A 26,681-nucleotide genomic window follows, 5' to 3' on the forward strand; every position below is an offset into this window, starting at 1 on the left:
ACATCAACACTTGTGACAATGATAGTTCATCCGAATTATGGCAAAGCATTTGGGTCATATGAATTAAAAAAATTTGAGTATTTTGACTAAGAAGAATGTGTTGTATGGTGTTTCTGATACAAAGTTGAGAAAGTGTTCACATTTTTTGGTGGGTAAGCAAATGCGAGTTTCATTTATGTCATTTGAACCTAAGAGGAAATTGGAAGTGTTGTATTTAGTACATTTCGATGTGTATGGTTCGATGAAAACACAATCACTTGGTGGTGCATATTACTTTGTGACTTTCATTAATGATTGTTCTCGGAAAACATGGTCTTATACCTTGAAGACGAAAGATCAAGTGTTGGATACCTTCAAGGCGTTTCAAGCATCAGTTGAAAGAGAAACGGGGAAAAGTTCAATTTTATCCGAACCGATAACGGGGGAGAGTATATAGGACCTTTTAACAAGTATTGTCAAGATCAAGGTATACGTCATCAAAAGTCTCATCCAAAGACACCACAATTGAATGGGTTAGCTAAAAGAATTAATAGAACCTTAGTGGAAAGGGTGAGATGTTTACTTTCTCAATCAAAGTTACCGAAATACTTTTGGGGAGAAGCATTGAGCATGGTTGTACATCTTTTAAACCTTACTCCATGTGTTTCGTCGAAGTTTGATGTTCTAAATTGTGTTTGGAGTGGTAATAATGTTTCCTACGACCATCTTCGGTTGTTTGGGTGCATGGCTTATGTGCATATTTCGAAGGATGAGAGATCGAAAATGGATGAGAAGTCAAAGAAATGTGTGTTTGTTGGGTATGAACTTGATGAGTTTGGGTATCGATTCTTTGATCCGGTTCAAAAAAGCTTATTCGTAGCCGTGATATCGTATTCATGGAGGCTTATACAATTGAGGACATCGACAAAGTTGAGAATACATATCTAACTTTTGAAGACGAAGAAATGGTTGATACAAACTCAACTACTATTGCCCCTACCCCTATCACTTTCAAAGATGTTCCAATTGAAAATTAAGGTATGAATTTGAATGTTGATAATATTTTAAATCCTAATGATATTATTTATGTATATGCTAAATAATACGTTGTTGAAAATGAGGTTGATCAAGAGATTGCAAGTGGTCTACTCATGATAAAAGGCCATTCGTTCGATACTCCTCGAATGACTATGTTTTTCTTATCGACAATGGAGAACCCGAAAGCTTTAAAAAAAATTTGGAGGATGAGAACAAAAAGGAGTGGATGGATGTCATGGAGGACGAAATGCAATCACTTCGTGAGAATAATATCTTTGAGTTAGTGAAGTTTCCAAAGAGTAAGAGAGCATTGAAGAATAGATGGGTTTATCAGATTAAGCAAGATGAGTGTACGTCTCAAAGAAGATTCAAGGCTCATTTGATGGTAAAAGGTTTAGCCTCTTTCTCCTCTTCTATTCTTTTCTCCTCTCTTGTTCTCTTCTCTTGTTATCTCCAAAAATGAAATGATAACTTTCTATTCTCAACCCTTACTATCTTTTATATTCTCAATGGGCTTACTTACTTAACACCTCACCTATTACGTTTATCATTATTATTTAGGCCCAAGTAGTTATATCTCTCTAATAACATAATTAACCCAAATAGCAAAATTCACACATAATTAAATAATTACATAATTATTATACCACTTAATAATTAAATAAGTAAATACTTAATAAAAACACCAAATAAAATAAATAATAAAATAACTAATAAAAATCGGGATGTTACAATATATCTCATAATCTATCACCTCAATGAGGGTGGTACCTATAAACACTTTGATGCCTGAGTAAGTTTCTATCATGTGTGAGAGGTATCTAGGTTAAAAAAGTGTGTATATGAAACTTTATAGGGTTTATGAAGGTCTAGAATCTTCAAATGCAATATCAATGTCTAAAAGGACAAGTGTAACAATATACTTCATTTTGCCATCTTGCAATCATTTTTCAATAATTATCTTTGATCAAGTGTAATCCTAGGAAAGTCCCACACTTGTTCTTGAGGTCCTAGAACATTTCTTGGATCTGTAGCTGAAGGCATAGTATCCTTCCACTAAATTATGGTCCAATGTAATCATGATGTTCCAATCGAATTGCCTCTTGATTTTACTGTCTTGTTACCGGGCCACACATTATTGGACTTTATGTGTTATGAGACCTTAAACAATACCACAGTCCAAACAAGAATAATTATTATTCATGTAAAATTTTATCATGTGGCTGGTTTGCCCGAGAGGTTAAGGGGGAAGACTTAAGATCTTCTGCACATAAGTGCGCATGGGTTCGAACCCCATAGCCAGCATTTTTTATTATAGCTTGTTTACTCTTTTGATCATTTTTGGCTTTGAGGAAAATACATGTGTAATACCGAAATATGCGCCACCCACATTTCTCTCTGTATTGGCTCATTTTCTCTATTTTGTCAATTTTTTCTTCAGAAATCTCCGGTCTTGGCCTTCATCACTTAGATATATGTCATAATCCTTCGATATTCTCCGTTTTTTTGAAATATATAAAGCAACAAACATCATTGCATAAAAAAATCAAATAACTTACATATTCCCAAAAGTTTTCATCATTTGTTGAAATAGTAAATTGATTTAAAATTAAAAAAAAATTAAAGACAATGAAATATATGCTTTATATTCTAAAAAGTTTGAGTTGTTTTCTATCCCAAATAGACTTAAAAAATGAAGTGTTTTACCATTTGTTCTCTTATGAAAGAAAAACGAATATGAATACCAGATATTTCATTGACAAATCCCAATTACGATAATTATATTGCAAACACTTACTTCAACAAAATATGAGCTTAAAATTAACACATTGTTGAAATTGGTTAAAAATATACATGTTGGTATTCTTTATGGTGGAGTATGATTTTCGGTGAAGACAATGAAAGTTAATGTATTAGTTTCAATCAAGGTGGAGATTGTTGAGTTTGATTGAAAATATATATGTTGAAGAAGTCTCACATCGCTTATTTTTGTGAAGGAAGAGGGAGTTCAAGGCTATATAAAGGATTCAAGTTTTTCTTTACAAAATGCACCAGTCAAAAGCACTTTAAGCTTCTATTTGGCTTTCTTTGTTCTCTTATGCTCTTGTATTAGAGTATTGTGAGATGTAGTTAAATATTTGTTTTGGAAGGAGTGTGTGTACTGAGGTCCTGGGGTATTTGAGGATAGTCTATGTGTTGTAATAATTTTTACATAGTGTTATTCTCTAGTTGTCATTTGACAACGATCATGGTTTTTTCTCCAGTTTTGGAGTTTCCACGTTAATCTCTTGTGTTTTTATTTTGTTCCTCTTTTTTCTCTATGTTTGTTATTTTCCCAACACACATATGCCTATTCTTGTTGTCGTTCACTAACATTTTTTCGAGTTCATATCTTAGTAACATGTCCCGTATGAAATAATCATGTTTTCTACTAGAAGTGTTTGTAGAAAAAAAAATGATCTACAGCGTATATATTACTTTTATTTCTATTCCATGTCAACTTGCTTTACTTCTCAAATCCTTAGTTGTTTCAGCAGACTTATAAATGCAGTTGACAATATGATATATTCACTAAATAAATTTCTACCAGTCATCCCACAATAATAAAAATAAGGCAGAAAAGCCAAAACCCAATATGATTCATGTCATTGCTGAAAAGTTATGTAAACATGTAAGAGAAAAAAGTGAGATGAATTCAGAAAATAAATAACTTCAAATTTCAATAACTAAAAGATAACAACAACAAATATTTCAATAGTAACATATTTGAAAATTTTCTAACAAAAGACCAATATAATTTTTCAAAATACTGACTCAAAACAACACTCAACTAAAACTATCAACTATATACCTCTCTATTGGTCCTTCAAGTATAAATTTGTCTCCGAAACATGTAACCTGCATAAAATATGAAGTTCATATTAGAATATTGAAAAAAGCAAATGTACATAATAAAAAATGAAGTATATTAATGTATGTGGAAGCAATAAATATTAAAAAAATCTTAACATATTGCAACCATGTTGTTAATGTGACGCTATCGTTGTGGTGTGGTCATTTTAATTTTCTAGGTAAAATCAAATGCTATCAAATTGGGATTTGATGAATCGCCAATGTTCTCAAAAGCTGGGATTAAAGAAGTCAACTGAAAACATATACATCTCACCCTAGAAGCAATCAATAAACTAGATCAATTTGCAAATAGAGAGTAAACCTCGGGTCTAATTTAACATAGTTTTAACAACGTAGGGTTTGAAGTAGATTGATGATTTATGTAAAAATCAACAAAACTAGAAGAAATAGAAGAAAACTAGGGTATTAGAAAACTAACTTCTTGAATGTTCTTAGAGAGTATCCTTGTTCCAATTGCCTTTTGATGTGTTTTAAATTTTGTGTTTTTTTGTTTTATGTTTTGAGTAGGGTTTTTAGTTTTGGTGGGAAGAAGAGTGGGGGATGATATTTTAGAAACTGAAACGTTTGGAATTCAGAAGAAATTAAATTATACTATTTTATATATAATATGTTTTGACCTTTTACTGTTAGTTCACAATTAGTCCAGTGGCAATTCTATTTTTTCGTAGCCTAAGGTCTCTACTTCGACTCCTCATGTACCAATTTTAATTTTTATTGTTTTATTTCATAAATAATGTACACAACAGGTAGCGAACACTGAATACCTGACTTAATGAAAACAAGTTCTAAAACTTTTTAGGTCAGGTGGACGACACCCGACTTAAAAAGTAGACTTTTAAGTCAATTAACTAACACATGAGACTTAAAAAATTTCATGTGGATTTTTTTATTTAATCTTTGTTAAGTCAGTTTTAAATGCACTCAACCTAACTAAATTATAAATATTTATGCAATTGGCACCGCATCACTTCTTAAGTCAGATGGCAGGTGAATTGACTTAACAACCTCTGCTAAAAAGGTAATTTTGTATTAATAAAATGAAGAACTATAATAATCTATGCTCAACATAATAACTAAACAACATTTAGACTGCATCTTATTTATATGTGAAATGAAGAACTATAATAATCTATGCTCAACATATGGAAGGAAAATATAGCCCAAGGTAACATGTGAAGTATTTATATGTAAGTATACCTTATTTATAATGGTATACACAAATTAACTAACCCACAAAAATTAATAAGTATAAGTCGGTAATCCTAATTTTTAAATACAACAATCTTTATATAGAAAAAGATTTGGCTTAAAAATGAAATAATCTATGGACCAAAATAAATGAGTTAATCAATACTTACTATTGTCCCTTTTTACAATAAGATGATCTCTCTAAAGCGCTTAGTGTAGGACCAGACAAACTTTCACAGTTTTAGGAGTTTGTATATTTTAAATCGCTTGATAATTGTCATGAGTTATCATTATCAAAACCAACTGACGGTTACATCTGCACAACACATAGATCCACTGTTTTAGGGCCTTAATCCTTGTGTTTTTTCCTTCCCTTATCCGATGGATCCTAAGCTTTCTATTAAATTAGTTTGCATTCGAGATGCCATGAAAGTTGTAGATAAACATCTATGAAATTCTCCTATGAAGTGATATGCTCGTTCCTTAGCCTCCATGATAGGCTCGTTCCTTAGCCTCTGTAAACTTAGACTCAGTCCTTAGTCTATGAAAAATGTGTGTACCTTGGTTTTACGCCTTATGCTCCTTTTATATGAGATTTTACAGGGCTTATGAAAGTTTAAAATCTTACAGTGCAATATCAATGTCTAAAAGGACAAGTGTAAGAGTATATTTCGCTTCGTCATCTCGCAATCATTCTTTGATAATTTTCTATGATCAAGTGTTATCCTAGGACAGGTCCACACTTGTATCCGAAGTCATAAAACCTTTCTTAGATATGTAGGTGAAGGCAGATATTATCCCCTAAATCACTAGTCAGACGTCATCATGTTGTTCCAATATAAATGGCTTTTTGATTTTATTGTCTTGTTATCAGGTCACAAACTATTGAACTTTATGTGTTATGGGGCCCTGAACAATTCCACAGTCCAAGCGAGAATAATTATTATTTATGTAAAATGTCAACATGTACTGGTTCACCTGAAAGGTTAAGGGGGAAGACTTAAGATCTTCTACACACAAGTGAGCATGGGTTTAAACCCCATAGTCAGCATGTTTTTTTTAAAAAAATTACATCGTATTTCTCTCTATTTCTTGCTCATTTTCTCAGTTTTCTCTTTTTTTCTTCAAAAATCTCCGGTCTTGGCCTTCGTCACTTTGATATATACCATAACCCTTCGATATTCAATGTTTTTTGAAATATATAAAACAACAAACATCATTGCATAAAACAGAAATAAAATCAAATAAAAAACACATAAAAATGATAATGATAGCAAGCTTAACAACACGATAAAAATTAGACTTATCAACTGTTACTTTAGTGACAACCTAAAAATGTGGTTGTTACCTTCTTGAACTAGCTTCAGCGAAATATACACTTAAGAGTGACACATACCCATGTTTTTATATCGTTGGATAACACTTTGTCGTGATAATGTCTTTGTAAAATCTCATGTGGTTATTGATCATCTTCTCCATTCTCAATATTTACAAGGAAAATTTTTATGTGGTTGTCCATATATATGAATCTAATTTTTATCGTAATTTGTCTTTACAAATTATGTTACTTGTTGAATTCATCCTTCTTTAGTTTTTTTTGCATACCTACATCAAAATCATAGACTTTATTCAAAAAAAAATTACCCTTAGCATATTTCCCAAAATTTTGATCATTTGTCAAAATAGTAAATTGATTTAAAATTAAATTAAAAAAATTAAAAAGAATTTTAAAGACAATGAAACGTATGTTTTATATAATGAAAAGTTTGAGTCCGTTTTTTATTCCAAATAGACTTTTGAAATGAGGTATTTGATGATTTGTTCTTTTATGAACGAAAAACGAATCTGAATGCAGATATTTCAAATAATGACAAATCACAATTAGGATAATTATCTTGGAGGCACTAACTTCAACAAAAAAATGAGCTTAAAATCAACACATATCCCAATTTTTGCTATCCTCTACTAACATTTTGTCGAGTTGATATCTTACTAACATCTCAGGTTTGAAATGATATGTTTCAACTACAATTGTTGGTGGAAAAAATTTTATCTACAACATATATATTAATTTCATTTCTATTCCATGTAAAACTTACCTTAATTCTCAAATCCTTAATTGTTTCAGCAAACTTATACACGCAATTGACAATATGATATATTCACTAAAGAAATTTCTATCAAACTTAAGTTTCTCAAAAAAAAAAAAAAGTTTTAAATTAAGAGTTATAATAATTTATGCTCATCATAATAATTTAACAACATTTAGACTGCACCTTGAAGATGGAAGGAAAATATAGCCCACAAGGTAACCTATGAAGCATTTATATATAAATATACCTTAGTTATAATGGTATACACAAACTAACAGACCCACAAAAATTAAGAGGTATATGCCGACAATTCTAATTTTTATATACAACAGTTTATATAGAAAAAAAATTGACTAAAAAATGAAATAAACCATGGAACAAAATAAATGAGTTTCTGGATTAAAAAAGTATTTTAATTGATTAAAAAATTTAAAACAACAATCTTAATAAGAAAAGGAAATTCTAAAAAGACTATATTTTATTTTAAAAATGTAAAATGTAATCATGTAGCTGGTTTGCCCGAGAGGTTAAGGGGGAAGACTTAAGATCCCATGCACATAAGTGCGCATGGGTTCAAACCCCATAGCCAGCATATTTTTTTTTTTTTTTTCTTTCATAATTTTCATTGATGTTTAAAATATAAACATAACTCGCCTTCTTGAACTAGCTTCAGCAAAATAACAATAAAAACCAGACTTATCAACTCTTACTTTAGTGACAACCTACAAATGTGGTAGTCGCCTTCTTGAACTAGCTTCAGCGAAATATACACTTAAGAATGATACATATCCATGTTTTTTGTATTGTCGAATTTATATCTTACTAATATTTGAAATGATATGTTTTCCACTACAAGTGTTTGTAGAAAAAATGTATCTACATTCAGCTTTATTCAACTCTAAAATTTTGCAGTAACAGTATTATATATTTTTCTTCACCAAAGAAATTAGATATGAAATCTCAACACCAGCTTTATTTAAGGTCCATGCTTTTGCTTTCATAGAATTAGATAATCTCAACTTAACCAACTATCTCTATCATTTTGTCACCAGAAGGTAAAAAAAAAAGAAACTCACAAATGTCCCAAAAAAAGTTTTAAATGAAGAGCTATAATAATCTATGCTCAACAGAATATTTAACAGCATTTAGACAGCACCTTGCAGATGGAAGGAAAATATAGCCCACAAGGTAACCTAGGAAGCATATATATGCAAATATATCATATTTATAATGGTATACACAAACTAACAGACCCACAAAAATTAAGAGGAATAAGCCGGCAATCCTAATTTTTAAATACAACACGAGTAAATGAGGCAAAACAATATTTTTTCAAGGACAAAACATGAGTATAAATTCTCATATGTCAGAAGCCGAGACCTTAATGGATATGGTGCGTGCATACTATAAACAGCATCACGTGACAAAGACTGCGGTATGGTATGTAGTGATATCATACAACGGTAAACCAAAACATTGGTGCTATTCAAATCACAAGTCATCTCAAACTCTCAATCAGGAATTTGGTCATAGCCACCATTTTCAGGAGACTGGTGTGACCCGTGACCTGTTCTTCCTGCATGTTGAGAACTTCACTTTAGTCTCTTTCATACCATATGAAAATAAGGGGAGGAGAGTATGCTAAAGTCACTAGACTTCATACCTGATAGGTCATAACCAGTATGTCTTGAATCTGGATGACTTCCCCAGTCTGTGGACCTGGGAGGTGTCACATGCAAACCAAGCTGTTGAATCATGAAATGACTTCCCCCCATGGCTTGATGTTCATCATTTACCCGCATTGGATTCCCACTGGAACTGTCAACTGTTTGGCGGAAACCTAAACTTGATGCTGATTCGCCAACTGGTGATGGCAACTTGCCGGCAGAGGCGTCACCTTTTCCACCACCACTAGTATCCTTTTTGTTGTCGATAGAAAATGTACCAACAATGACCTGTATATGTAATTCATATCAGGTGGTGCTTGGTAGTACTAGTAGTAAAAGCAGGAAGGTGAAAAATAAAATGTGAGGTTTGGTGATAAAACTTTCTCCCCAGCTTCTTGTCTTGGAGCATATGTATTCTACCACACAACATAGAGAATGCAATTTACTGAAGACAAAAGAAAAAAAAGATGCAGGACACCAGCTCATGTTTCTAACCTACATGTTGATTTGCATTTCCTTCTAATATTACCTGAACTGGACCAGCAGCTTTAAGAGGCCCACCAATACCACCACCTATGATTTGTCCATCAGAATTAGACAAGCACACACTGAGACCACCACTTCGCCCCCCAGTTTCATTACGGACATAGGAACCGGTAAGTGAAATAACATCAAACCGACCCTGATATCAAAGCATTAAATAAATAAGTTGCAGTAGTTACAATATTAGCACATGACCAAATCAAAAGCATATGACTAAACAATTGATAAAGATTAACGACAACTATTTTCAGCAGTACCCGGTGTTTTTTCTAGACTATGACTCCTACTTAACAATTAATTCCGTGATAATACATGAACGAAATCACAATTACCATTTTAATCTAATATAGACAATTTACACAAAGGTTCCTCTTACTGTCCTCTTGAAGGTGACTGAGAAGATCAATCAGTATTCTTATAAGTGGTGCACTGAGATAGTGAGATATATCCCAAAAACGAGAATATGTTGTTTGAACCTCAAACTTCCACATTCAGGTTGGACCACCAAATAGTTTTGTTACTTGTTAGTAACTGTTGTGTGTATACAAATTAGCCATAAGCACGCAAAACGTGCATGTATAAAATCAAAGAGATGAAAAGGTAAGAAGAACATACGATAAGATAAAAATGAAAAATATGGCGGAGGACAATAACTTATCCTTAATAAAAAAATTATATCAACATTTATATTCTACTATTTTTATTAGTATAGTCGTTGGTCCATCAACATGTGGATGCACGAGGGTCATTTTTAGAGCAGTATGGGTAAGATGTAAAGATAAATCTTGGTTTCTTTAATACAAGTAGAAAAGATTAATCACCTGATTCGATGGCAAGAGAAAAACATTAAATAGAAATGTCAAACTTCAAAGTAATATAAATAGGATTATGAGCCTTGGTTATGTTAATACACAAATATACAATATTTTAACCATATGTTGCAAGTTTCAACAGTTCCATTTCCTTTAAGAGATTCTTTGAAGAATCTGGAAGGGAAGATAATATTACATAAAAGACATGATAGGAAACAGGGATTATATTTCACCTCATACGTAATGTTGCCTCCTGAAGATGCCGGTTGACGAAGAGAGGCATTAGAAATGGAACCAGATGCAGACAGAATGCATATATCACCCCTAGTTTGTTGCATAAATTGCATAATTTTCTGGCCAACATCCTATTGAACACATGCTCAGATGATTATAGAAGCAAGATACACACAGAAGAAATATCAAAACCAAATTGGATAAATGGAAAACATAATATATTCCAACATCATGGATGCAGGAATATTTACAATGCCTAAAAACTAAAATTAAGATTCGAAAACATCTTGGCTGGAGGTGAACTATAAGGAGAAAAGGACTAATGTCAGAAAATACACAGAGGCATATTTTGCTTAAATAAACCGTTACTTGTAGAGATGTAAACGAATTTATTTTTGAGTGATGTTGTTATAGGTGCACTTAAGTAGGTTCAGATTGGTGAACATCAGCAAGAGACCAGGTGTTACTAAAGTGTTCCCTAAAAGCACTATTCTAGGATTGGAACAGAGAACTCTCTCCCACCAATATTCAATCTCAATTAGAAAACATAGTCACCTTATTTATCAAGGTACTTTCACAAAGAACTTAATATACCAAGAAGTGACAGGTTTACAAAATTGATATCATCAATACTACGAAAATACAGTCACAATCACAATGAGTCATGGCTAAGCATATCAGCCATTAATTCTTCAAACCTGATACCTCACATAGGACTAACAAGTGCCAAACAAACAAGGTGGGCAAGGACATGCTAGTAGTATAACATAAGAGTCAATAACTGGTTTTGTTTTCTAAATCTAATAAAGGGGACAAAAATTATAGTTATAGGGCACTAGGTATTTGTAAGTTGTAAGCACTACATAGTAGGTATCTACTCGAGAGATGGGTTGTTAATGAATTTAGTAGATATACCCAGAAGATATATAACTGCGCCATTTCAGACTAACTGAGCCTAGATGTGAACCCAAGTCACTATACTTACCAGGTACTGCAAGCAGATATAGAAATCCAAAATCAAGAAGCAGTATTCAAAGACAGTGAAAAATGCATACCTCACCAGCAGCAACAGCAATGACATGTACACTGAAACCTTGTCCTGCATTGCCTGCATCACTCCATTCGCAGAAGCATCAAATTAAAATTACAGACTCTATCACACACTAGATATCTTTTGTTACGCTAATCAGTAAATATATACTATAAAAAACATAAACTGAAGCTACATAACCAATAAAAGTTACACATGAGCACCCTCTTATTCTTAGAAATAACATCCAAGAGAAACAAACGAATATCAATCAATTGACAACACAACACAAAAACACTGTCTCATACTTGACTATGTCGATGAATTAGTAAGGAAGCAGCTAAATCTTGACACAACAACTGACACTCCACACAAGAGATCAGACAGACAGAATTCTATATCACTACACCTCTGAGAAAATGTGTGTCCGTGTCAGTGTCCAAAACTGACACCACACTTGAAATTACATTTAATTTATTCATTTATTCAAAAAAATTCAAATTATTACCAGTGTCGTGTTTCTGGTGTCTGTGCTTTATAAGAATCTAGAGTCGTTGAAAGAGAGATTTTACAATGAAACCATAATTAAGTACAGCACAAAAACTATTTTAACTTGAATATCAAATCTTATATAGTTACTACACTAGTAGATCAAATAAAACAAAAAATCAAATCAAGATTACTTAGTTTTCAATTCATCAACAAAATTCACAGCCACTACAAATCAAAACATAATCAACAAAAAGCACGAATTCAATTCATAAACATTAAAATTTTCAGCGAAGCAAAAAAAAAATCCTAGAGAGAGAAAAACGAACCTAGAGAGAGAGAATGAGATTTCCTAGAAGTAAAAGAAGGAGAAGGAGTAAAAGAATTGGTATTCTTGTTGTTGTTGTTATCAGAAGTAGGTGAAAACGACGACGTAGAAGCTTTTTTAGCAGCTAGGGCTTGTTCTGGAGTTCCGTACTTTCTCGGTCTTCCTCTTTTTCTCTTAGCTGGTTCCAGCTGAGAGGAGACAGCAGAAGGGTAGAGTATGTGGGATCCATCGAGGCCGTTGGTGGGAGAAGCGGTGGTGGTGGTGGTTGTGGTGGCGGAGGCTACGGTGGTGGAATTTCCGTGTGGTGGTTGTTGTTGTTGTTGTTGTTGGAGGTGGTGATGCTGTTGTTGTTGGTGGTTGTGGTGGTGGAAGAAAGAGCTTAATGGGTTGTCATTGGGTTCCATTTTTTTGACGCTGCAAAAAAAATTTAGTATTTTTTTATTTGAAATAAAAATTAATATTTTTTGTAATATTAAATAATGAAAGAAAAGTAGTAGTTTATTATTATTGGTATATATTATCTTGTGAGGAGTGTGGTTTGGCTTCTCTTGACCTTGTGATTTGGTCTTTTGTTTCTCTCCAACTTTAACCTTTCACTTCTATTCAGTACAACTTCTTTTTTTTGTTTAAATTATGTAAGCAAGTCAATGAAAGTTTGATTTAATTATGTGAGCAAGTCAATCAAGTTTATTTGAAGTTTATTAAATTATGTTTTATATTAATATAAGAAATAAAACATAGCTTTAATAATTTATTTTGAAGTTCATTTCGAACAATTTTTTTTGGATCGGCAAAACAAATCTGACATATTATGTATTATTATGCATTCTGTATTTTACTGGAGGACAAATTAAGAGTTTAGACATGCATTTTCCAATGTATCTATTTATTCTGATCGTTTTTTATGGATTTGAATATTAACACAAATTTTTTTTAAACTTAAAAGATGTGTTTGTAAATTTGGCCCACCACACATTTTTTTTTTTTGAAATTAGACAAAATTTTAGACACACTAAATTATGGTTGTCTTGCATCGTCTGTATCAATTTTTTTTGCAAACTTTCGAGGACGGAACAAGATTTTAACCATCCTTAATTATGTGATGGGTTAAATGCACCCTAGGTCCATGTAAGTTAGTGAGTTTTTGATTTTTGTCTCTGTTCCTGTAAGTTTTTTTTCTGGGTTTGAGTTCCTATATTTCACTTTCACATTTGTTTTAGTCCTAAAATCAAAATCCGCAGGAAAACTTGCAGATTTTCCTGCGGATTTTTGCTTTAGAGACTAAACCGCAAACAAAAAATAAGATATAGGGACTCATACCAACAAAAAAAAACTTACAATGACGAAAATCAAAAACTCGCTAACTTACAGAGATCAAAGGTTTTTAAGTCTTATGTGATCTACCATTTTCAATTTTTTGAAATTCGTCTGTATTTATATCTCTGTTTTCATCCCTAAATTTAATATTATTTTTATTTTTATATAAACTCTAAAGTTCAACTCATTCTATATTTTTATAAATTATATAGACTAACTCAGCTAAATAGATTTATATAAAAAATAAAGGTCTTGTTAACAAGTGTCCTCAAGATAATGGTTAAACATTATTAAAAAAGAAAATATTTTATAGAATTTTTAATATTTTAATTTTTGATGCATTAAATTTACAAATTACCGTAATAAAATTATTATTTATAATGTTTATTATCCTGAATGCACTAATTAACATTTAAAAAATAATAATCATTCAAAAATTCCGTTTATAATCTACTACTAAGAATTCAATAAGACTTTATAGGGACTTTCTCTTCTAAAAAAATAGACTTTATAGGGATTAGGGTAGGGAGAATCATAGCACTTACTATTTAAACAAAAAGTAGTTGGTTTATTGTTGAAACAAAAAGTAGTTGATGTTGGTGTATCTATTCCATTTTAGTATTAAATTTTAAAGTTTTTATTATTTTTCTCTTATAAAAATATTTTATGTATATCTGTATATTTGTATTTGTATGGGACTATGGGGTGATAACTGATATGTAGGTGGATAGATATTTGTGTTGTGTGGGTGACAACCAATTCGTGGGTAGTGAGTGAGTGATGAGGCAGACAGGAAGACAATGACAAGCAAAGATACAACTACTATTCCAAACAGATAAGACCTTGGCTTATCACTCACCAGGTCCACTTTTTATCATTCTTGTTGGGTTAGCCTTTGATTCCTTGTGAATATCGAACACCGACTACGCAACATTTCTTTATCCATTCCTTTCTTTTTATTACGATTTAATATAATTATGATAAAACCTTTAATATTCTCACTAAAAATGAGAAAGAGTAAAAGTAAAACTTCTAAAATTCTCACTAAAAATGAGACTCAAGTAATTCTCACTAAAAATGAGACTCAAGTCAAGGCCGAACGAAGATGGTCTACGAAGCGGATTCTCTCCTGCTCTTCTCTCATGTTTTATATGCTGCTACAAATCTTAGCAATTGATGCATTTTTTTAATATTAATAATTTTTATATTAGATTAAAATGAGTGGCTGAGATGGAGCAGAACCATTCAGCCACCGTAGACAATCCAAGTCCAATGGTCTAAGATTGACCATTGAAAAGAATTTGATTGGTTTGAATTTGCAAGGAAATTTGTGCAACTATTACTATTTAATGTGAACAAGTAAAATGTAGTAGCAGGACGCTTTGAAGTCACACATAATGAACTAGGACACTTCTTTTTAGTGCTTTTGTTATGCTCTGCCCTTCTTTGATGTCGGGCTTTGAATTTTATTAGGCTTAGACGACCGACCCAAAATAATATTACTAAATGATCTAAAACATTTATAGAAGATACTATACAATATGTGGGGCATTATCAACTATGACTCATATATTATGAAAATTATTATGGGTGTTTTTGAGTATGACTCATATGGAAAATATTATGGGTAGATATCTGGTGGGGGCTTCAGGAGTATAATTGTAAACTGAGCACTAATATTACATATTGTTTGTAACATTGTAACCATATTTAACCATAATTATTAGACATAAATAAAGGGAAGTATACGTGCTTTATAGTCGTAGAGGTAAGTACCATTAGCCAAACTTTGTTAACAAATATCAATCGTGTTTATTATTTTTTAATTTTGTTTCTCTTTAATCTTTTGTATTGGTTGTTGTTTTAACAATTGGTATTAGATAGTGATTAACTCTGGTGCAAAATTCGAAATAACTAGGTTCAATGGGACTGGTAATTTCGAATTATGGCGAATGAGAAGTTGTTGGTTCGACAAAGTTTACAAAAAGACATTGTGTGAGACGAAACCGAATGATATGAAAGATACTGATTGGAAAAGATTAAGGAGAAGACTGCATGATTGATTCACATACGTGTGTTTAGACGAGGTGATGTATATAGAGGTGTTTAAAATTGAACAGGCCTAATAGAAAACTGCTAGCCGAACTGAATCAAACCAAAAACGACAAAGAATCGTGTTTGATACGGATGTGTTTGGGAAATTTGTTAAAAGAATTGTGCGGTTTGTTTTTCTATTTGTATTTTGAAAACCGATCAAAAACAAATCAAACCACATTATGTTACAACTCAAACTTCTCTTAATCCACATCCAACCCAAATCCAAACCCCGTTTTGCATTAGCCTTACGATTTCATATTTTTTTAAGAAGAATAAGTGAAATATCACGTGTTTGAACTCTCGCCCTCTATATCTGATGTCCTACACAATTACCAACTGAACTAATTGTTTTGAGACAAATTTTTACAATCAAGTTAATTATTTTGGAATGGAGGAGTATAATATCAATTTGACTTTACTTTTTAGTGTAATAAGTGCGACTAAGTGAAGTCACCACTATGTTTGACGTGAGATCCAAATATCATTACACCTTACGAGTATTATTTGTTTTGAAAATTTAACATGTAGGGCCAGATGCCCCATTGTGTAAGGGAAATATTAATCTCACCTTATGAGGTGGAATAACACCCTACGAAAATTTGAAAATATCCTTCAAATTTCAGAGATGCATCTCTAGACATGTCTGTTACACTTCTGGAACACAATTCAATTGAGTGACACCTTTTTTTTTTGGAAAATAGTTCTGGAGATGCATATCTGGGACAACCTAGCATTTTATTCATAATTTCATCAATTCATGGACTTTGCCAAAGGTGTATCTCCGAAATTTAAAAGTGGGGAAATGTAAAGGTATAGCCTTTGCAAGTCATCATATTCCGAAGATGCATATTCGGAAAACTCAAACGTTATTTTTGATAAAAATGACCCTTGCATGATCATTTTTCATTGTCAACCTTTTGAAAAAACCTTGAAAAAAACATTCCATTTTTAATCAATATTTTAGCTCAAAAAATTCATCCTTGTGTTCCATCATTTCCAACACAGGTTATGTTATTTCTCACTATTGTGTGTTGTTGCAGTGTCATGTGTTTTCGGAGATGCATCTACAAACAGAACCAATCTATTTAAAAAACAAATAGGGTGGTTCTAAAGATGCATCTCCTGAATTTTCCTTGGTACATGATAAAAATTATGAGATTCTTATTGACCTATAAGTTATATAAATATGACATTCCATTTCACTTTTTTTTACACCATCACATTACATCATAATGAACATCTATTTGATTATCGGATATGTTTACTTCAATGCAGAAAAGCCATCAATTGAATTCAAGTTCACTGAGTATACGCCTTTTGATAATCTAAAATTCATACTAGAAAAACTCCTACCATACGACAACAATCGAAAAATTGTGAAGCTCAAGTACCATTTATCCTTAACTGATAATGAATAGAACATTAAGTTCAAAAACTTCAAATTCAAGACTACTATAGATGTAAGAGCTACGTGGAATACGTTTTTCCGAAACGAAAGCAAATTGATAGAGAGATATGTCAAAGATTTTGTTAGGATGTCGCAATGTCAATCTCGACGCTGATATGTGTCATCTATGTAATGTCTGATTATTTATGTAAGATTTTATATTTTATCTTATCAATTTTAATTTTAAGTTCAACATTCATCAATATGCTTATGTGTAATTGATTATGTGTTTCATTATATTTTGGAGATGCATCTCTAGAATCAAAATAAATTGTGCTTTTGGGTGTCTGTCAAAAGCAATTGTGATTTGTGTTCTTTGGATGCATCCAGAAATGAATCTCCAGAATTTATGAATATTTTAAGTTTTACACTAAAGTGTGAAAGCAATTTATAGGATGCATTTAGCAATCCCCTTTTGTAATGGATAAATATGTTCATGTAAATTAGTAGTTGATTAGTTTTTGACAACTCAATTTAGTAGTTGATTAGTTTTTGACAACTCAATTTATAGGATGCATCTAGCAATCCCCTTTTGTAATGGATAAATGTGTTTTCTATTGTTTTTCTTGTGTGTTTTTATTGTTTAAGTTCGTTTTATGCGCTTTTGCTTTGTTTTCATATTTTCAACCATTAAGAAGTTTATGCAGCGACCCGAGACAAAAAGGGCCAAATAGTGCACAAAGGATAGCTTCCAGTACAAAAAAGAGGTAAACAAGAAGAGACCATGTCCCATGACATGGGTCGTGTTCTCCCAAAAGAACCACCCCCATATGATGCACCAGGGGCTGACACAGTCGTCTTGTGTCACCTGACACGGCCTGTGTCAACTGTACGGGCAGTTATAAAATTTTGCTTTGGATTCCTTTTTTTTTCTTCTTGTTTTGTAATTAGTGAATGTAATTAGTGCCTTATCTCTTAAATTACTATAAATAGGTGTGTTAGGACTCTTCTTTAGCATCACTTCTTACCACATTACTTTGTACTTTGCTATTTTCTAAGCTCTTGTTATTTGTAACTTGAAGTTCTTGATTTATACATTACAATTATTCTGCTTTTATTTGGTTATCACCTTATCATTTATTCTTTTTATTATTCAAAATGCTTTATAATTTTGTTGCAATTTACTTTACCACGAGTGAGTAAACTCATAGGGACTAGGGGGTTATGTAAGTCCATCTTATGATGAACATCTACTAGTCTATGTTGAAATCATGAGAAAGTTCAAAAAGGAAATGTTCGATTTTAGAACTCGAGTTATTTTTGCACGCTTATGATGGTTGCGAATGCAAGATCAACACAAATGTCATTTACATATCGAAAGGTAATGAATTGAGATCCGAAAGTGATATGCTAAACGATTGAGTTCGAGACGCCACTAACAACAATTGAGAAAAAAATCAAGAATGCGGCGCTTATGTGACAAAGCATACACTCTTGATTGCAAACTAATGCCTCAAAACATTTGGTTATACTTCTATAAAAATTTGCAAAAGACCTTCTCATGACTCAAAACTGTACACTTGTAACATGACACCTCCGATAACTCATCACCCTATGTCCGTATAATAAAATCCATCGTTAGATTGAAAGCGTTTATCATACATATCACATTTGTAAAATTTCACATCAATCAAAAATCATTTGATATGTTAAAGAGGATGATCAAAATTAACGATTTTCATGAAGTTTGGTAAGACGTTAATTTTTATGCACCTGTTAACATGTTAGATGATTTCCGATTGATGTTAAACTTTAAAAAATGATCTATATGATAATAATTTTCAATCCGACGGTGTATTTTATTATACGGACATGGAGTGAAGAGTTATCAGAGGTGTCATGCTACAAAGTTTTATATATATGTGTGTGTGTGTGTGTGTGTGTGTGTGTGTGTGTGTGTGTGTGTGTGTGTGTGTGTAATGACACTAAGGTGTCAAACTCAATATCATGACACATTTGATAACTCTTTACTGTATATCCGTATAACAAAATCAAACGTTGGATTGAAAGTTACTATTATTTAGATCATGTCTGTAAAATTTAACATCAATCGAAAATCGTTTGACTTATTAATGAGATGCATACAAATTAACGTCTTACTAAAGTTTATCAAAACGGTTAATTTTTATCTATCTATTTAACTTATAATATGATTTATGATTGATGTTAAACTTTATAGACATGATCTACATGATAATAGTTTTTAATATAACGGTGAATTTTACTATACGGATACATGGTAAAGAGTAATATGAGGTGTAATAATATTAAGTTTGACATCTTGGTGTCATTTGATCTTGTTCACCACACACACACACACACACGCACACACACACGCACACGCACACGCACACGCACACGCACACGCACACGCACACGCACACGCACACGCACACGCACACGCACACGCACACGCACACGCACACGCACACGCACACGCACACACACACGCACGCACACACACACGCACACACACACGCACACACACACGCACACACACACACACACAGATATATATATATACAATAAAAAGAGGTATTATGTTTAGGCACACCATGTTTTATTTTTTTATAATAATAAAAATAACATATTCCCTCGATTTTTAACAAATCCAAACACGCTTCAAATCTCAACTTTTACAGTTTGTGTTTTTATTTGTTTATAAGTGTAAACTAAATGAACTAACCCTTCAGTTTTTTCGATATAATCAAAGGATCAAATAACAAGATTTTACTATAAAAGCACCCGTTAAACAAATTTTAACCTAATTCTTACTTATACAAAGCCGCCCCAAACTCGCATGCATCTTTCTTTGGGATAGATTGCAAGACAGAAAAAATCTTTCAATATTCTTCTATCTATAACAAAATATATTTTTTACTCTTGCAATCTATCTCACATAATGGTGTTGTTGTTGTTGTTATTGTTGTTGTTGTTGTTGTATTTTAGCTTGTTTAATAGAATGCAAGTGTAAAAAATCAATCTTGCTTCAAAAATTTGTTGTACATTTCTAACCAAAGAAATAGTACGATATTTCTTGTGTACTCCTCTCTCTCTCTCTCTTCAAACAAATAGACCGCTAAAAAATGGTAAATTTGAATGCAAAATGCTGATATTCGAGCATCATTCTTTTAGAAATTGGAACTTAAATAAATAGAGAAGAGAGCTTCAACTTACACAAAGAAGGGGCTTATCCTTTGACATGATTTGTTGTAAATAATTTATCTTAATATTTTGTGTAGACAATGTAATATAAAAAAAAGAATTATTCACCTCGATTTTAATCTAAAACCGAGGTGATAGTTTAAAGGTGATGATAATTTACCTCGATTTTATAGTTAAACTGAGGAGTATGATAACTCGTTAAACAAGTTTTACTCTAAATCTTAAAGGTGATGATAATTTACCTCGGTTTTATAGTTAAACTGAGGAGTATGATAACTCGTTAAACAAGTTTTACCCTAAATCTCAATAATATGAAGCCGCCCCAAAGAGAGGAAATATTTACCACCGCTACAACATATCTCAGGGATGAATTACAAGTGCAGAAAATAAAAATTCTCATTGGCCTTGGAAACAGATCTCTAGCATCTTGCATGAGACCTCTAGCATCTAAATCTTGATATCATCGAATATTTGTTGCATACAATGTATTTTGAATATTATGTGAAAAAATGTAATTAAAAAAATAAAATGCGTATTCACCTTGGTGATTTGTCATGACCGAGATGATAGTTAGGTGTTATTTTTATACTATATACATTGGATTTAACAAATCTTTGTCGTCTATTTAATGATTATCAACACTCAAGACATTGCCATTAGTGATCCGCGTAAAATCCAAGGGACATCCATTATAAAAGCACGTTGAATATTGAAAATCTAACCTGAACGAAACATATGAAGCGCTTGAAATCTAAGTACCCTTGGAAAAGTTCTCTATGATGGATCGTAAGAGCATACATTTTTTTGGGTTTAAGGTTTATTTTCTTAAATATTTGTTCGAATAAAAAATATATATTTTTTGATATTAATTGTCTTACCCCTTTTTTCATCGGAAACAATTGTATGTAAGATCCAACAGAAGATCTTCCGCAAGATTCAATCATTTAAAGATCTAAAGTCTAAATCTTGAGGGAATTTGATTTTTATCTAGATCCCTATGGAACTTGACTTTTATCTTGAACTCTATGGAATTTGACATTTATTTTAATTTTAGTATTTCGTGTAAGTAATGTAATATTGGGTAAACAATGTATTATTCTGGGTAAATAATTTTAACAACTTAAAAATAATTAATAATCATACCCCTTAATTTTTTTAATAAACCAAGATAAAAGATACATTAATTTTGAAAATAATTAAAATGTTGCTACTGGGATTCGAACTCATGGGCATATAACTATACCCCTCTGTTTTGTGTTCAGTGGAAACTTTGATGACGCCCTCCGTTACCTCGCTACTTTAGTCGAGGCAAAACACATTTTGCGTCCGAGGTTAAAAGCGTTATTTATTATAGTGATTTTCTTTTGACCAACGCATCTTTGTGAGATACACACCACATACTCACCAAAAACCTTAAGGTGATAAGTATGTGAGTTCTCTACTTATAAATGGTCAAGTCTCCACATTTCTAATTAATGTGAGACTTTTCCACACTAGTCACACTTGTTATTCTTAACACTCTCCCTCAAGTGTGAGTCTATCTGCAATGTCCCCCCTCAAGTGGAAGATCTTTTATCCACATACACTTGTACCATCGTTGACATTTTTCAACGGGACACCTCCTACGTACATTTCGATACAAATAAGTCGGTCCCTTCATTCGAACCAGACTCTGATACTATTTGTTGGGGGAAATTCAGAGGGGTCAACACGAGGGAGCATATTTAACTTTAGGACATTTACTTTTGAGCAATACGCCTTTGTTGGTTCTCCCATTTATAAATGCTCAAATCTCCATATTTCTAACCAATGCGAGATTTTCCCACGTCTCACACTTGTTATTCTTAACAATTATTTCTTCCTTCATCCAATTGAATTTCTTAACGTGGATTTTGTTTCTCCACTTTTAGAAGGTAACAAGAACTTTCAATATTAGGTTTGTATTGCTTTCACTTCCAATGTATGATGCATAGTTACATGTACACTACCCGGTGTAGATACGAGTATCAGTACAAAATACGAAATTTTAATTTTAAAAAATAAAATATTGATAGCCAATAAAAGATAAGAATTTAATGTATTAATAAAAAATTAGTGTTTAGACGGACATTCACGTGCTCGTATGTCTGTTTTTATATCCTGCAAAAACATGTGAAATGATAAGATATTATTTGTTAACTTAATATTGGTTTTAATGTTTATCTATTTTCTCTTTTTTTTTATCTACTAAAGAGGGATGATTTTAGGATCAATTCTTCTTCCTTTCTTTTTCATTCAGTTAAGTGATTTCACATATATTTTTAATTTTTTTTCTTCGTGATTTCGTCGTTTAAGTGCGACATTGTATCAGTCGTCATCTTATTGCAGCGTTATTTTGTTTTTCCGTCTTGGTGCAGTGATTGTTTGGTTCATATTGACATATTAATTTTGACTGAGTACATATTCAATCAATAACTTTGACGTCGTCAACATTGAAGACTCGAAGACATCTGTATTATGAGCATTTCATTTTCGTTTTTCATTCATATACTATTAATGTAGGTGTTGTAAGTTTGTTCGCAAATTTATCCTTTTCAATTTGTAACGATATTCAATTTGTATTATTCGATGTATGTCAATTGAAATGAATGAAGATCAAATTTTAGTTAAAAAAGAAGGGGAAAAAAAAAGAGAAATTTAAAAATTATTAATTATGAAAGTATGAAATAGAAGTTACGTTTTATTTAAAAAAAATAAGATAACCAACTTCCTTTTAACTAACTTCCACTTATCACATTTAATTATTTCTTTTGAAATATTCACAATGAATATAAAGTAAAATAGGGGGGAAACAGACGACAACAAAACATAATTTTGCCTTTTATAAATTAAATTGTTCATTTTACAACCATTCTCATTATAAATTAAATTGTTCATTTTACAATCAAACATCTGAGAAATTCTTCAGAGAACAATGATTCTAATTTTGATTTTGATAAAAACAAGAATACAAGAAAACAATTTTATTCTCTGTGATGTGTTGCTGCATAGAAATTTGTTTTAAATATGGCCAAATGTCATCAGAAAGCTGCAAAGTAGCCTTCTCTATCTCCTCTAAATTCTCTCCATGTTCATCCTATCAGACATTCTACTATAATTCGTGTGTTTAAAGATACCTCAAATGCGCTCCATCATAAGGCCGTTTCTTCCATTCTTCCAACTCTCTTGCTCTGTCAAGTTTTGTTGATTCTAACCGAGCTTGGTGCTCTGATATGCCCTTAAGTTGATTACGGGTTATTGTTTGTTCTTTAGCTAGCATTGCATTTATATCCTGAAAGTCTAAGAAATAGTCTATTGTTTCAAGGTCTCCTTCTGAGGCCGAATATCGTGTTTTGGCCATTTTAACGTGTGAACTTCATTGGTGGCACATCTTATTTATACAGCTATGAAGTACTAATGCAGTGCTTCTACCAAGCTTACAAGGATGAGCTAGGATCAAATACACTGGTGTTTCACATTTTGTTCTGCATCATTTCTATAACAAATTCAAGAAAACTAGGACATGCAATCAGCTCGAATTATCAAAAATCCATTCATCACAATTCATTGTAATCCAATAATCAGTTGGGGTTCTGTTAAGAGTATTTTTTGGGATATTTTTATGATAACTTCATAACAAATCAGTACCATTTTACAGATATAAAATAGAATTCAAGCAAAAGGGAGAGAAAAATTGGTGGGGGTGGGGTGATTACAAGTCACAACGGAACAAAGACAAGAAACAACGAGAATACAAAAATTAACATATAAGCACTCAGGGAAGGAAAAAAACCTGAAAAAAAATGAAAACTGGGTTAATACATCGGTAACGTAACCTTCAAGAATCATCTTTAGGTGGTGATTCATTATCAGTTGTTTCCTTTGTTGTTGCCATTCCCGACACATGGGAGCTTTTCATTTCTTCTAACTGTTATGCAGTATTGAACATAGTTAGTTAGTGACTTTATAAACATCAAGATCAGTCAGGAAAAAAATAAAGGCAACTTGAACTAACTTAAGAGAATCGTGAATGGCGAATGTCGGCGGACAAAATTACTAAATCACACCAATTAGATATTTATTTTGGTCTATAATTTTGATCAACTCCAAAGTAGATGGAAATTAAAAAAGATAAAAGATGAGAGACTTATGTGTCGTATCAGTTTGTATCACAGACTGCATTTTAAGTATATTTACACCTACTGGATCCAGAACGACATGCTGCGATGGAAAATGTTAAACGGGTTCTATCTGATCCTGAATGGCATGCCGCAATGGAATCTGAATGCGGAGTCCTACTAGTCAATCAAATACGGTCAGTTGTTTTTCTCCCTCCTCTCAAAAATGCAATTGGATGCAAATGCGTGTTCAGAGTTAAAGAAAATCTTGATGGATCTGTTAACAAGTTGAAAGCTAGATCGGTTGTAAAAGGCTTTTTCAAAACTCCTAGTTTTGGTTTACAAGAATTGCCTTAACTCGGACCCTCACTTAATTGGCAATTTGCTTTGAAGAAACTCGTGAATTTGGATAACCGGCTCCCAAATGATTTCATTCTTCTCAGTCAGAATAATACATCCACGACCTTCTACAGGATAAAACGGTTGACTCGAAAGGAATCTACTCTCCCGTACTAAGCAACTACAAACTTAGAAAATATGACTGGAGCTCCAAGAAGCAACCTATAGTAGCAAGGCTTAGCACAGATGCCGAATGTAGATATCTTATGGATTCAATAATTGCAAACAGAGTTAAAAGTGCCCTTTCAAGCTCCTACCCTACTTTGAGACAATCTAAGTGCAGTTGCTCTTACACATAGTCCGGTATTACATCTTCGGACAAAACATATCGACCTTGACATTCACTTTCTACTAGAAAAGATCATCTCAAAGCAGTTACATATGCTTCATGTTCCTACTCCTCATTAACTCGCAGACTCCTTCACAAAGCCCCTCCCAACATCTCAACCAAGCTTCAGAAACAACCTTCACCAACAGGCCAACCCCTAGGGTTATAAACACTTCCCTATGTTGTAATCACTTAAGCAATTCATTTCTATTATTGAAATTATCTCTCGATTCTCTAGTTTCTTCATGAACAAACACAACTGATAATAAAAAAAGGAAGAAAAAAAACACTACCTCTTTGCAAGTGTTGTGGTGTGTAGCGAGAAGATCATTATATCTGATTTGCAGATCAGAGAATTGGGCTTGTAATTTTTCATATTCAGAGATAGAAGGACAACTCAATTTCTGTTGAATAAACCTTCACAAAACAAAAACAAGCTAGTCACAAAAAATGCTCAAATCAAACAAGAACAGAAAGTAAGGAACAGAACATACTCAAGAGCAGAAGAAGGTTTGTCGTTTTGCTCATACAAAGAAACAAGAACTGCAAAACCAAAACCACAAACATCAAATAACAACACTTCTATTAATTCATTGAATGATTGATTCAGAAATAAACAGTGGAAACCTACCTTTGGTTAGAGCATCAACAGCTCCACTTGATTCAAGATATTTTCTGAATGATTCTTTCTTAGCTTCTTTTTCCTGAAATGAATTGAATTGAATTGTTATGATTTGTTAGAGAGAGAGAGAGAGAGAGAGAGAGAGAGAGAGAGAGAACCTCTTTGTATCGCATCATTGTCTTCTTTGGTTTGTCTTTGATTGGAGCTTAGTTGGTAGATTGAGTAATCACTGTCTCTGTCTACATCTACTTCTGTTGCTGTTGAGTTTATAATTTTTCTTTATTAATTCTTGCGCTTTTCTTTCTTTCTTGGAACTTTTCTTAAAAAATATAGTATAAATTTCTAGATTCACTTTAGGGGGGAATTTGACCTGCATGCCACCCCTTTGAAAAATTATTCCAGAATTGCCACCCTCCAAAATTATTTCCCATTCCCAACATGCCACCCTTTTCTCACTTTTCAGAATTTTTTAATTTATTTTTTCTGGTGCAGCAGGTGGCCGCCGTTTTGAATGGAGGCCATATGAAGGCCTTCATAAAGCCGCCATTTTGAATGGAGGGCACCCCTTAATTTATTTATTTTTCGTTTTTTGTATTATATTTAATTTTAATTGTTTTTTTAAATTATAGATATTATATATAATGATTAAATAATTATAATTTAATTATTTTTATTATTTAAAAAAAATTAAATTTGTCCATTAAAATTAATTTATTTTGATACATTGTATTAAATTTATAGTTAATAATAATATAATTATAATATATAAATTTATATTATTAATTAATAGTTAATAACAAAAACAATAGAATTGTAATTTAAAAGTAAAAATTAATTTTATTACTTTTTATTCAAC

General features: G+C 32.1%; 2 protein-coding genes and 1 non-coding gene across 3 annotated transcripts; 1 reads left to right on the forward strand and 2 right to left on the reverse strand.

Moving 5' to 3' along the window:
* The first annotated feature begins 2,239 nt into the window (after positions 1–2,239).
* TRNAL-UAA (transfer RNA leucine (anticodon UAA)) lies at positions 2,240–2,322 on the forward strand. The gene has a single exon. It is a non-coding gene; the product is annotated as a tRNA-Leu (tRNA).
* Positions 2,323–8,292: 5,970 nt separating this feature from the next.
* On the reverse strand, positions 8,293–12,802 carry LOC131610695 (AT-hook motif nuclear-localized protein 14). The gene is made up of 6 exons (XM_058882719.1): positions 12,316–12,802; positions 11,523–11,575; positions 10,467–10,598; positions 9,408–9,560; positions 8,875–9,166; positions 8,293–8,787 (listed from the first exon to the last, which is right to left on the reverse strand). Exons 1-6 carry the CDS (start codon positions 12,716–12,718, stop codon positions 8,723–8,725), a joined length of 1,098 nt encoding a protein of 365 aa, XP_058738702.1. The 5' UTR covers positions 12,719–12,802; the 3' UTR covers positions 8,293–8,722.
* Positions 12,803–23,897: 11,095 nt separating this feature from the next.
* LOC131612882 (uncharacterized) lies at positions 23,898–26,130 on the reverse strand. Its single transcript, XM_058884628.1, has 5 exons — positions 25,984–26,130; positions 25,835–25,907; positions 25,698–25,746; positions 25,497–25,620; positions 23,898–24,286 (listed from the first exon to the last, which is right to left on the reverse strand). The coding sequence occupies exons 1-5, from the start codon at positions 25,999–26,001 to the stop codon at positions 24,197–24,199; spliced, it is 354 nt and encodes a 117-aa protein (XP_058740611.1). The 5' UTR covers positions 26,002–26,130; the 3' UTR covers positions 23,898–24,196.
* Between the last annotated feature and the right edge of the window lie 551 nt (positions 26,131–26,681).

This window comes from Vicia villosa, linkage group LG6 (genome assembly GCF_029867415.1).
Source record: "Vicia villosa cultivar HV-30 ecotype Madison, WI linkage group LG6, Vvil1.0, whole genome shotgun sequence".
Classification (NCBI taxonomy): domain Eukaryota; kingdom Viridiplantae; phylum Streptophyta; class Magnoliopsida; order Fabales; family Fabaceae; genus Vicia; species Vicia villosa.